Source organism: Egretta garzetta, unplaced genomic scaffold (genome assembly GCF_000687185.1).
Source record: "Egretta garzetta isolate BGI_Z169 unplaced genomic scaffold, ASM68718v1 scaffold768, whole genome shotgun sequence".
NCBI lineage: Eukaryota > Metazoa > Chordata > Aves > Pelecaniformes > Ardeidae > Egretta > Egretta garzetta.
This window is the reverse complement of record NW_009260594.1, coordinates 1,532,085-1,544,756: the sequence shown is the minus strand read 5'-3', so window position 1 is coordinate 1,544,756 and position 12,672 is coordinate 1,532,085. Positions and strand designations below refer to the sequence as shown.

The 12,672-nt window shown below is 37.3% G+C and overlaps 1 protein-coding gene across 1 annotated transcript in view; it reads left to right on the top strand.

Annotated features, from left to right (window-relative positions):
• The first annotated feature begins 1,143 nt into the window (after nt 1-1,143).
• NDC1 (NDC1 transmembrane nucleoporin) overlaps nt 1,144-12,672 on the top strand; it is a 16,618-nt gene continuing 5,089 nt past the window's right edge. The window contains exons 1-11 of the mRNA XM_009644650.2: nt 1,144-1,249; nt 1,595-1,769; nt 2,257-2,395; nt 3,783-3,891; nt 5,374-5,425; nt 6,041-6,173; nt 8,374-8,466; nt 9,757-9,838; nt 10,751-10,906; nt 11,988-12,242; nt 12,376-12,494. Of these exons, the coding sequence (XP_009642945.1) occupies nt 1,198-1,249; nt 1,595-1,769; nt 2,257-2,395; nt 3,783-3,891; nt 5,374-5,425; nt 6,041-6,173; nt 8,374-8,466; nt 9,757-9,838; nt 10,751-10,906; nt 11,988-12,242; nt 12,376-12,494 (1,365 nt within the window). The 5' untranslated portion in view covers nt 1,144-1,197. The remainder of the gene's footprint in view (nt 1,250-1,594; nt 1,770-2,256; nt 2,396-3,782; nt 3,892-5,373; nt 5,426-6,040; nt 6,174-8,373; nt 8,467-9,756; nt 9,839-10,750; nt 10,907-11,987; nt 12,243-12,375; nt 12,495-12,672) is intronic.

The window sequence follows — 12,672 nt, the reverse complement described above, 5'->3', positions numbered from 1 at the left end:
CAGGGGCTGCGGGGAGGGGAGCAAGTGCCTGGCTGTGTGTCAGCGGGGCACGGAGCGCGTCGGTGCGTGCCTGCCTTTACCTTTCAGATCTGCTTGTGGGCCTAGCAGGGATCGTTTAAGTGCTTTGTTACAGAAAGGGACCCGATGTTAATATTTTAAATCCGTTTACAAAATAAAATCGCTTCTGCTGCAGTACTTGACATGTGCCCTTTGATGGTTTTGCATTTTCCCAGTCACGTGCTTGTATTTGCCTCCCGCCCCCAATCTGTTGGTTTGGGCTCAGTCTCAGATAATGAATGGGAACTGAGGGTGGCGTTGTGTTATATTTCTACTTTGTTTGTTTCTGAATGGCCTTTAGGCTTTGAAATGTAAGTTTCTGTGTTACTTATAACCATAATAACCATAATCCTCCCTAGGTAGAAATGGCTGTTGCAAGCTCAAGTTTATACTTTAGAGAAAAAGTTAGGTTAAATGACTTAGCTGTCTATTCTAAGTACTTGGACATGCTTCCCCTTTCTGCCCTGCACAGCCGCTGTTTGCATAAAGAGCTTAAGTTTCCTCTAACTTTGGTGCATTGAATCACAAGTGCAATTCCTTAGATAGCTGCTCTGCATGTTGAGAATAACTTTCCCTTGAGTGCACACAAAGAAAACTGAGAGATGTTTAGGTGGAAGCTTGATACCTGTGATCATTTAGCTGGTCCAGGCAGAGACTTGATTTCTTTCCCCCTTTGAAAATACAGAAGCCCAAAAGAACCAATCAAAAGCAATTTACTTTGTAAGGGATTTCTTATCTTCTAAGCGTGGCTGTATGGTTGCAGCTTTTATTAAATGAAAGGAACTGGTGTTAGTTGAGCTATAGTTTAATTTACTTTGAAAGATATTTTTTTAACAATTCTGAGTGTTTACTTATGAGAAAACCAGCTATAAAGGTGTAAAATAGTTTCTGTAAAATCTAAGTATGCTTTTATGCGCAAATATTGTGCAGCTGGGCAGATCTGGTATGAGATTATAGAGTCCATCAAACATTGCTCTGTTTTATGCGCTCAATGGATTATTGCTAACTGCTTAAGTGTTCTTTTCTGTTACTTAATGTGTCGCTGTTACTGCAATCTTCTGAGCAATAATTTTTTTTTTTTTTATTTTAGATTCTTTCAATGATTTATATACTTCCTATGTCATCTTTTGTATCCTCCTCATGTCTGTGGTGATACTAATAATAAGTATCTTCAACGTTGAATTTTATGCAGGTGGGTTATATAAATTGCTGAACTGTTGGTGATACCTGAATTAAGTATGATGAGCATTTAAGAGGTTTGTATTTACATTCAATGTATTTAACATCGGTACGTTTCCTTTTAAATTTAATATAGACAATACACAAAGCTTATTTTTAAGTAAATCATCCCAGACTCCTGCTTTACGTCACAGCTGAGATCCCCTTAGCTAAGTGGCTTCCTTGATTTCTTTATCATTTAACGACCGATTCCAACTGTGAAAAGTTCTTTGGTGACCTTTTTTTATTTTTTTTTTTTTTTTTAATGAAGGGTTTCATTGGTAAGATATGAAAATTCACTTTTGGCTTTTGTTTACAGTTGTGCCATCGATACCATGCTCCCGATTAGCACTGATAGGAAAAATTATTCATCCTCAGCAAGTTATCCATTCAGTCGTTCATGCTGTAATGGGAATGTTGGTGGCTTGGTGCGCTGCAGTTATGACAAAAGGGAAGTTCCAGTTTCTTGCTGTGCCCTGCACGCCTTCAGAAAGGTAATTATTTCTGTATGTTAAAGGTAAATTATGCAAAGAACTTCTATTGTAGTGATGGCTTCTTTCAAATAAAAACCTAAAATTTGAATACTATCAAAAATAAACAATTGTATGTCGATACCCTTTATTAAAGGATAGGAAATACCCTCCTTTGTAAATGTTACAATGCACAGAGAAATAACTGGGCCAGAAAAACTACATTGCCAGGGTTCTTAATGAGAAGTTGGATGCTGACAAATTGGTTGTCACTTGAACTAAGTCTTGGTCTTCTGGATAATGTGATGTCTGGGAGCATCTTCATACATGAATTACAAAATAGGTGGTGGCATTCCTACCTTAGAAAAAATTTGCTGAGATATCATCATATGTATTGATTAGGAAAGTAAAATCAAACTGCTGGTTTGAACTTCCTAATGCTAGACTTTTTTTTTTTTTTTTTTTTTTTTTTTTTTTGAACTTGGAATTAATTCTCAGTGTTCTATTTCAGCCTAGATGATGCTGTTCCTCAGATGTGCCTAAATGAGTACCACCTCTTTTTTCTACTTTCTGGAGCTTTCATGGGATACAGTTATAGTCTTTTGTATCTTATTAACAATATGAATTATTTGCCATTTCCAATCATACAGGTAAGAGGTTTAAACACCTTTGCAGAAAGACATGTCTAAGTAAAACAGTGATCAAAAAAGCTGTGATTGTTTATATTTTTAAATATGGCAGTAGCAGCTGTCTGTTGGCATGCTTTCACTAATAGATGAAGCATACACTTGGTTAGCTTTAAATGCTGGTAGTGTTCATCTTCCTCCTTCCTGCTCAGCTCCTTTCACATGAACACAGAAATCCAGGATGCTGTAACTATGAAATTTACCCTCCTCTGATGCATGTTAAAAGCTGGCTGAGGTGGACCATTGCAGAAAGTGAGCTACATGAAAGAGTCAATACACAGACTGAATATTAACTCCTGGAACTGACAATAAGGGTCATCTGAAAGCTGAAAATCTTGAGAGTAAAAAAAAAAAAAGCATACTACCAGTTGTAAGTGGATACCAGCTCACTTAAAGTCTAAATAGCACATTAAGCTATTGCTTAAAGCTCCACATTCAAAGCTTGTTTGTGTGTGTAGTGGTGAAGAGAAACTGAAATTCCATTAATTCCTTTGGAGGGGGCTCTAGCAGTTCTACAGAAATCTGTACCACTGAAATGGAGAGGAGTGGCTTGTGAAGCGTCATCTTAAAAATATTTCTTCTTTTCCTGTAGCTTCACAGCAGCCATTAACTTTGCATGATTCCCAGAAATACAAAGTCCAACTGATTTGGCAACCTTTAAACAAAGTTGGTTGTATTAATGGAAAACATTTCAGTCATGACTGTTTGGATTATCAGCAAACCAAGCATCATTTTGGCAAAGCTGTAGTTATAGTATTTTTTAAAAAATCTATTATTTTAATATTTTCCTATTTTTTTTTTTTTAAATGCCACTTAGCTGAGTAAAAAATGTAAAATGCTTTGGTTTCATTTGCATATAGTGTCAGACAGGTTGCTTTAGTTGTTTGGAAAGACATAATTTGTATGGATAAGAGTGGTTTTGCTGCTTGGAGGATTACTGACTCTGTAACTCATGCTTGTCTGAATTTTCCCTATATTTTAATGGAATGGTTCTAAGCTGAATGAAATCTAGTAGATTAAATAGTCCTCCTTTGGGTTTATTTTTGTTTGTTTATTTTGGATTAGACGACATTCTTCTAGTTTGTTCCCCTGTGTATAGAGTCAATTTACCCCATCCTCCATTTTCCTACTTCTGCAAGTAGGAAAAGGGATGAGAACTAGAGATGATTATAAAATAGCAGAAAGAGATCGGGAGAATAAATATAGCTGTAAGACCTGGAATTGCCTTAAACTGATTTTTTTTAAAATTCATCTATACTTCAGGTTTTCAAGTACCTTGTATTTTTTTTTAATCATTTAATTGATTTGTTCTGAATGTGAAATACTAAACTATTTTTTTATTTGTTTTTAGCAATACAAGTACTTACGTTTCAGGAGATCTTTGCCTCTCCTCATTAAACACAGTTGTGTGGAGTCGCTATACTTTGTTAGAAACTTCTGTGTTGCATACTACTTTTTCGGTAAGGGTTCATGAAATTTTCTCTTTCTTTTTTTTTTTTATTTTTTTTTTTTTTTAATTCCTGTATTTTGAAAACTTTATTTTTAATCCATAAGTGCTGTTATACTATTTTTCAGCCTTCTAGGTAACTTGCTGGAGGCACATAGACTTGTTTAAACAAATAGAGATCTAACATCTGTGTCAAACAGTAAGAAAAGGCAAAGGATTTGTACAGCAATATTTGTATGATGGCAATTCTTACAGCCTCACAGAAGTTTCTTTAGCATATGAGAAATGACTCTTCTTCAAAGAGATTAACACCTGCTCTAAGAATTTATTGTCTAGCTGGTAACATTCTAAGATAATGACAGTATTCTAAGGACAAGGGAGTGGGGAGCAATAGTTTTCTAACCTGAAGTCTGTGTTTGGTCACCGTACCGAAACATAGACTGCTGTCTCTGTACATCTCTTCTGTGCAGGAAATCTTATTAGCGGCAGCTGTGAAATAACTTGCCTGTAAGAGGAGCTACCAAATTCTAATCAGCTGGTGCTTTACAAGTGTGCATTTTAAAACCTGATGCTTTGGGCCACTGTTTACATACCTGTTGTGATTTGTGGCAAAAAGATTATAAATCTGAAAACACCGTGCAATTAAAAAAAATTGGTTTAGTCTTCCCTTTTTTCTTTAACTATACCCAAATATTTTTTAACATGGATAAACATCTCCATGCCTTGGACTGCTCCTTCCATTGCCTGATATTGGAAATACAGTGTTGCAGAGCTGAACCTGACATAACAGCAGCGGGCATTACTTCACTATATGTAATGTTGCTATATTCTCACTATTTTTAAAGTAAAAATTAGCACTCTGGCTTTATTCTCAAGTGCCCTTTGTATTGTTTGGAGAAAGCTAGGGAGACAAAAGCAGTATGGCTCCCTCTCATATGAAAATGAAGTTTGGTCTTTAAAACTGTGGTAAAAAAATCTGTGCTCGTGGAGATGATTGCACTGGACTTTCTGAAAATCAGGATTTTTTTGTGTTGTGGTTGTTATTATCCTCCTAAATGATGTCAAATATGCTAGAATTATTTCCACTTTATTTACCTTGAGGGATAAGTTAGAAGTATGGTGGTTCTATATCATTTTCCATTAAGTCTTTAAAAGCACTTTACTGCTGCCTGAGCTGTAGTGAAAATTAATATTAAATTACTGTTAACCCTCTTGTTAGAGAAGAAACACAGCTCAGTGCTGAGAAGCTAGCAAAAAGAGACAAGGTCTACATCGCTCAATGTATAGTTGCTGGCCTGACACCTTTTTTCATTCTCTTGTTTCTGTTTCTTAACAAAACAAAACAAACCCAAAGGCAGATTGTTTCCTGGCGCACACGTGTTACAAGATCAGTCTCTTGCCTGTGCATGCGTTCTACTTTTGTCTTCTTTTTGGCCTGTCATGTATGCGTTTTGCAGTGTCATATTTGTTCCAGCATTTCTTTTTGATCCCCTAGGTTACATCCCAAAGGTGTGGATAAGTACCACAATGGATCTTCATATAGACAGGTAGGTATCACATTGTGCTGAAAACTTGCAGGAGAATATTGCTGACAGCTCCCTTCACTGAAGAAGTCCAGCTTAGCAACTGGTTCTTTGCGTAGTAGGACTCAGTTCCTTGCCTGCCCACACGGAACGTGAGGAGCATTGGGTACTGTTGAAATGGGTCCAGAAGGAGCCAACATCCCCTTGTAGGAACTGTCGTGTGGGTAGTCATTAAGAAATCCTCTCTAGTTTCCTTCATCTCTGTAAATCTCTAAAATATTAGAAAGGCAAATCTCACACATGCTGTTTTATCTGCTTTTCTGTGTTTTGGCGGGGGGCATATCTTCATTTTTATATGGCTAGCATTTGTTTTAAAATAGGGAAACTGAAATCTTAATACCTTAATTGACTAAAACTGCAATCGTTATTTCATATTTCCTTTCTTTTTTCCTTGATTTCATTAATTTTTCTTAACTTCATTTCATCGTGGTTACTGAAAAATTAAAGAAATGGTATTAAGAAACTTTTTTTGCAAAAAAAATGCAACTATATTCTCTCAGTTATTGCTACTCTAACAACTTCCTGTAGACATCTTCCATAATAAAAATACTTATATCTTCTTCATTATTTTATCTGCAGCAAATTGCATCCTCTTGACACTCTGACCGGCTTACTGGATCTCTCTTTGTTTTACCATGACTGGTTATGTGGCGTATTTCTTCTGATTACCTGGTACATTGCGTGGTTACTCTTCAAAATCTATGTGACAGAGGTTAGTGACAGTGCTAAACATATAGCATCAGTGTTTCCCAGATAATACTTTCTTTTCAAATCAAGTTTTACTATGAAATAACTTTAAAGAATTTTTGAATTTTCAAAACATGCACTACAAATAATTCCTGATAACTGAATAGTCGAGAGAAGCCTGGGTGTTAACTGACCTTCCCTTTTTCTCCTTTATAGCCAGACAAAATTAATGCTTTGTTATTTCCACCTCCTCTTTTTACTCCTCTGCTTCTGTTTCTGTGTCCTACTTATCCTGTTCATGTTTGATGCTAAATCCCTGCAGATGCTGCTGGGGCCACCCTAACAAAGAACCACTCTGTGCTGCATGGAGTCTGCACAGTGTTCTTTGTCCTCTCTAGGTGTAAAGGCAGATGAGCCAGCACAGGGCCCATATGTGTCTGGCAGAGCTTACTGGCTTGGTCTCTGCACTTGTTTCCATGCAATGATTTTGTATTTGACTGTGAGACTAGCTGAAGACTTGTGACAAACAGCTACAGATTACATGGGAAGGTAACATCCAGAAACTGTATAGCTCTCAATCCAATTTTACAATAGGAAAGAGAACAAAATGCTGTTGATTTCTAGAGCTTAGCTCACAGAAAATCTCAAATTTAAGCAAACCATCAAAGTACACAGTTCTGCAAAGCAGAGACATGTTAATCTAAATCAGGCTGCAGAGTTAAAATAGGCTTCAAGCAATCTTGGGAATTAAGACACTTGTGCTTTTTCATTCAATCATGAAGTTATAAATTAATATGGCTAAAAAAAGACCATTTAACTGTGTAGTGAATTGTATTAGAATAAATGCGAGACTGTGATTGAAGAGAGGAAAAAAAAATCTTGCCAACAAAGAATTGCAGAAGACTTAATCTTTGTTGACAAATCCGGATATTTCTGTGTAAGAATACAAAGGAAAAAATTGTTCATCTACCTTGATTTTTTTGTTGTTGTTTTAAACGTTACTAGACTGCAGATTAGCAGGGGGGAAAAAAGCGAGGTTTAAATCCTCACAAAACATTCTTAGGGAATGAAATGGCATCCAGGGTTTGCTGGAGCGTTAGCTTTAATTAAAAAGGTCTAGTTGTTGTGACTGCATGGAGAAAAGATTAACAGTGAGTTGAGTATAACTGATGTAAGGATGAGTCAGAATCTGGGCTCCAACAACAGCTCTGAGGTGTGAACGACCTATTTTAAAGATAATAGTTGAAGCACCAGCGAACACTGTGTCAACTTTTGCAATTATTGTATTGCTTATAAAGCTGTGGAAGACAAAAGAAACATCCAGCTGTGAAGGTATAAAATGGACCTTGCCCTTTTGACTGTTGAAAAAAGGATTTGTTTATCCACATGATCTTTTTTTAAATGAGCTAAAAAACTTCCAAAGCTGTTTGTAAATATTTGCATAACGTTAACTGAAAAGTCAGGAAAGAATTTGTAAACTTAGTTCACATGACGTCATTTTATTAACACTTTGAAAGCAATTGCTAATTTCTGTTTTGCAGTTGGAAACAGAGGAGAATAAAGATATGATATGTAAAATGAGTGCAGTAACACAAAACTGACAGGTAGTTTGTGCCCAAACTGGTCCATGTTATAGCATTAAAAAGATGCAATGTTTGATACTATTTAAGCAACTGCTATCTACATTTTAAACGTTGTAGCCACAAGAACAGAAATTCTGTTAAAACACAGAATATGAATATCATGATAAAAATTAGAAATCATTAGTTTATCAGTGAAACAGCGCAAAAGAATTTAAAAAATCTTATTATTTGGTAAAAGAACCCTCAGTTCTTCACTAGAGTGGTTACACTGTTAAAGATAGATGTTACAGTTTAGATTTCGGTCTCTTTCTGAATGTGGTGTCACTAGTTTAGTATGTGGTTAGAGGAATTCCTTTTCGTAATGATATGATGCCCCTCGCTATGAATTATATGGGTACCTGGAAGGTATTTGAAGATAAAGATATCTGAATTTTCTAAGGTTTCTCAATTTTAAATGTAAAGAGTAAAGTCTTCTTGTTTCTGTGTTAGAAATTTCAAGCTAGTTTATGGTATGTTGAAGCAATGGGGTATGTGCTCTGGTAGTTACTCATTCCTCTGACAAGCAACAGCTCAGGTGTGGTGTTTCATAAGGTTTTCTTGAGTTTTGCTCTGCATAACACAGCTTTTGGTATTTATGTTTAGACGCACCATTTTCCTGTCCAGCCAACTTTTGCTGAGGAGACAGATCAGTGCCTGCCTAAAATCCTAAACAGCCACCCTCCTTTCATTATAAAGGTAATTGAATTCCCACCATCTTCCTGGCTAGGTGTGTGCTGAGGTGTTTCTCAAAGCGTGTAATCAGATCTTCTAGGTACTAGTTATTTTAACTGAGGTTGCTAGTTCTTTGAAAAGCTGCCTTGGAAGGCTGGAGGAGGCAGTTACACCTCATGGGGAAAACTTGGTTAGTAGTGACATCTGCTGGTGCTCTGAGCTGAAAACAGACTCAGAGGTAAGGGCTATTTGTCTGCAGCATAAGTATGTTAGTGCGTACTGACCTTAAAACAGAAGGTTAGTGGCAATTCAGGTCTTTTTAAATATTTTAACTTTGAGTCTTTCTCACATAAACAGGTGTTTTTTCTCTTTGTATGCTCTTAATACTTTGCCCCTGCTACTTATATTTGAGTTTTTAGGTGTGTGTTCTCTCTTGAAATTAAAAAAAAAAAATTCCATATTTACATCGGAAGTTGGGTGTCTTTTTTTAAAAAAAAGACAGTACTAAAAAGCTACTTAAAAACTGAGTAAATGAGTGTAATTTTGGTCTGACTATGGTAATTATTAATGGGGTTTATTGATTATAATACTTAAAAATTGTAGGCCTCATATAAGTAGTATTATGTAAATAAAGATAAGAATATTCTCTTGCATGTGCAGAATCCACATTTACTGGTTATACAGATCTCTGATAAGACTGGAGAATATAATAGGCTGCAATCCCTTTGAATTCTTTTTAAGCTTTGCTGCACTATCAAAGGATGGGTGAGGAAGAGTTTTGCATAGCACAGTTAAAGGTAGAGGAAGTCTAATTTGTAATCTTGGCCGTTCCTGAAGTGTGTAATTTATAATTGTATCTTGTCTAGTGGGAAAAATCTGGTTATTTTTGGTTTGCCTCATTAACTACTTAATCACATGAAAAAGCAGTATTAGGTATCCAGTACTGTGTGGCATACTATGTGGTTGAGCTCTGCCTTGCAAAAACAGTTCTTTCCTTGGGCTCTTTTGCATCTTAGGTTCTTTTTGGCTGAGCTGTTAGCTGTTAAGATAAAAAATGGTGTTAGATCTTCTTTAACTCCAAAGAAGTGACTTATCAGTAAAGTTCTCTGAAGCTCTTACTAACTCAGCAGCCCCATCCAGAGTGGTTTTAGGGATGTGTGCAGGCCTTTGCCACCTTCCTTTTTCTGTTACGCGGCTGGTTTTAGTCTGTGTGAATTCATTCTTTGTTAGGGACTGCTTTTGTATGGATAACTACATTTTTTAAGGAAATAAATTGGTCTTTACATGCATTAAAACATTTTCCCTTCTTTGTAGTTTTTAGCCTTGCAAGACTTGATGTTACTTTCCCAATATTCTCCTGTTCGGCGGCAGGAAGTCTTTAGCCTTAGTCAGCCAGGTAATTATAAAAACTATTTTGTATTGATTCTTTTTCTTTGGGTTTTTTTTTTTTTTTTCAAAGTGTCAGTCAAATGCTTTTAGAAGTTATTTAATGCTGTGACACATGCTACACAAGCCAGAAGGCCTCATAAGTAAAAGTATCTCTGTGGATGCCTTTTCCAAAGGGATGCTTAGTTATCTATATTCATATTTCTTTATCTACTAAACTCCACAAATTCTGGTGCCTGTTGTCTGATTTACATGACAACCATGAGGAAACACGGGCCTTGAGGTACTGAAAGCAGGGTCCTCTTGATGCCACTAGTTAAATAGTCCAAACTGTATAATCTAACAGATGGGTATGAAAGCCTAATGTTGAGATGTGAGTGAGGTGAAATCAAGCATAAATAGTAAGTCACTACTAGAGTTCTGAAAGCAAACAATGGCTATAATTTCAGTTAGTATTCAAGCCTCTTCCTACATACAAAGATATGACAGAGAAGGTCAATTAAAACTGCTTAAAAGCCTTCAGGAACTTTTTGTTAGACCTCATCAGGAATTGTAGTGTTTGTACTACTTCAGAGCTGTTTACGGTCACCATTGATATTGCTTTGTTCATTTTAGTTGTTTAGTGATTTGAGGTCTGATGGGCCGAACTGCCTGTTTTTCCCGCTTGCTTAGCAGGTTTCACTAAAGTCTTTTTGTAGGTATCTGTTGACAGGAGGATAGAGTCTGTCCATGTTTTTATCTTCCTCTCAGTACAAATAAACTGTCACAGTGAAAATGCACCATGTCTTTTTAGAAATGGAGTGGTACTATAATCTTTGAAGCTTATGCTGAGAGTGCGTGGGCACAGTCAGAATAGATACAAGGATGAGCATTTGGGTTAAATGTGCCTGACTGCATTGCCTTTTTCTGTGCATACTGCTAGGTGGGCACCCGCACAACTGGACTGCAATATCAAGGGAGTGTTTGAGTCTTCTGAGTGATCTGACCCAGAGGCTGATCACACAGCAGGATGCTGCAGCAGCAAATGGGAGAGCAAAGCAGCCAGCAGGAGAGCTGAAAGTATCTCCACAGACTCCAGGTACATGAGGAAACGTTCACAATAGTTTGTAAAGCATGAAAGTACCAATAGATTTCATAGGTACATTAGTTTCCATTAAATCAGGCACAGGGTTTTCTGCAAATAAATGCAAACAGAAAAAGTCTCTCACCCAATTTTATTTTAAGTATTCATGTTGAAATAATCCCAACATAACTAGAAAACTTCGAAAGATCATGTTTACTCATTTAGTTTACTTCGCATGATGTTATATTCAATACAGTATTTTTCCCCGCACTTGCATGAATTAAGAAAGTCTAATTATTACAGTTTTAGTAAGCGGCTGAACCTAGTACAGGGTGAATTTAAGTCTTGCCAAGAGATGCTTTGTAATTTGCATAGCTGCTCTTATGATTAGTTTAAGATGGTAAAATGAGGTTTTGTTTTGTTGTTGTGGGGACTTTGAATATGTGTGATTTGCTAATATCACTGTAGAATAAGGAAAGCCAGTCTGATTCTTGAGCTGTGTGCAGCCTGCAAGTGTTTCAGGTGTTTTATGTGCCAGACTTGGGCATCATTCCTGGCAGCAGAGCTGTGTTTGCGCAAGGGGTGCCAGGTAATCAAATCCCTTAGCTGTCAGTGCCCAGGATACCAGTGCCCTGGGAACAGCAGGGGACTGTCAGTACGTCAGAGGTGAATTTCTTCCAGTGCTGCTGTTCCTTGGGTTTTGTGACTGACATGTCTTTTCTTACATACCAAGCAGAATCAGAAAGAATTGCCATTCTTCTGTAGGTAGCCTTTTTTCTAGTACTTAATCCTAAAAGCACACTTTATGTAGATGTATGCCAGGGTGTAGCAATGCTAGCTAGCAAAAGGAGAAATATGAATAAATCCATGGAGCATCCCTCTTATCACTTGCTGTTCTTAAACTGATGAACTTTTTAAAACACTTCATGCTCATGGGGATGTGTACTTCTTTGCAAAACCACAGTAGAAACAATGTCCTTTAATAAAAGCTCTAATGAGAGAGAGGTTGTTGAAACAGCAATCAAGTAACAAACCCATCTCTTATTTCATATGTGCCAGCCTGTTTGTCTTCATGCAGTGTGTTCTTTGTCATTAGGAGCTGTTGTGGCAGAAGACATGTCTTTCCAGTCACAGAGGACTAACATCGTTCCCAGAGCCTCCATGTCTTCACTGGTTAAATCATCCCTAATGCCTTTAAAGACATCGTCTGGGTCTGATGTTGGTTCGCCTTTCAGCTCACCTGCTTTAAATTGCAAGATGGGAATTCTGGATGTAAACTCCCCTTGGCATGGATCAGTCCAGAGTCCTCAGGTTACGAGAAGGGGACCAAAGCTGTGGACGTCGGGTTCAGGTAGAGATTTTTCCACAGCAGTGTTTTTAGCCTTGTAGTCATAAGAGCTGTAGGCATGTCCATAGAGATCTGTATCTTGAGGGTTAAAGTGACAGCAACCAGTTTTTCTGAAGGTACTGTATTTCTCTTGTAGATCTGCAAATGAATGGTTCCCACCACGAATCCTTCCCAGTGCTCTCTGCTGCGAGAGCTGGCAGTGAGGCAGTACAGCCAAGCTTTATTTACACGTGGCTTCAGAACAAGCAAGAACAGGTGGAGTAAAAGTTGTGTTACAGATAGGTTACAGACAGTGCAGCTTAGGTGCTCTCTCTTCTGAACTAACTTTCCCCTTTTCTTACTGAGTATTTCCTTCTCCAATTAGCTTAGCTTACGTAACAAAAATCCTCCCCCCCCCCCCCCACCCCTTTTATACTTGGAGAGGGGGGGGGGG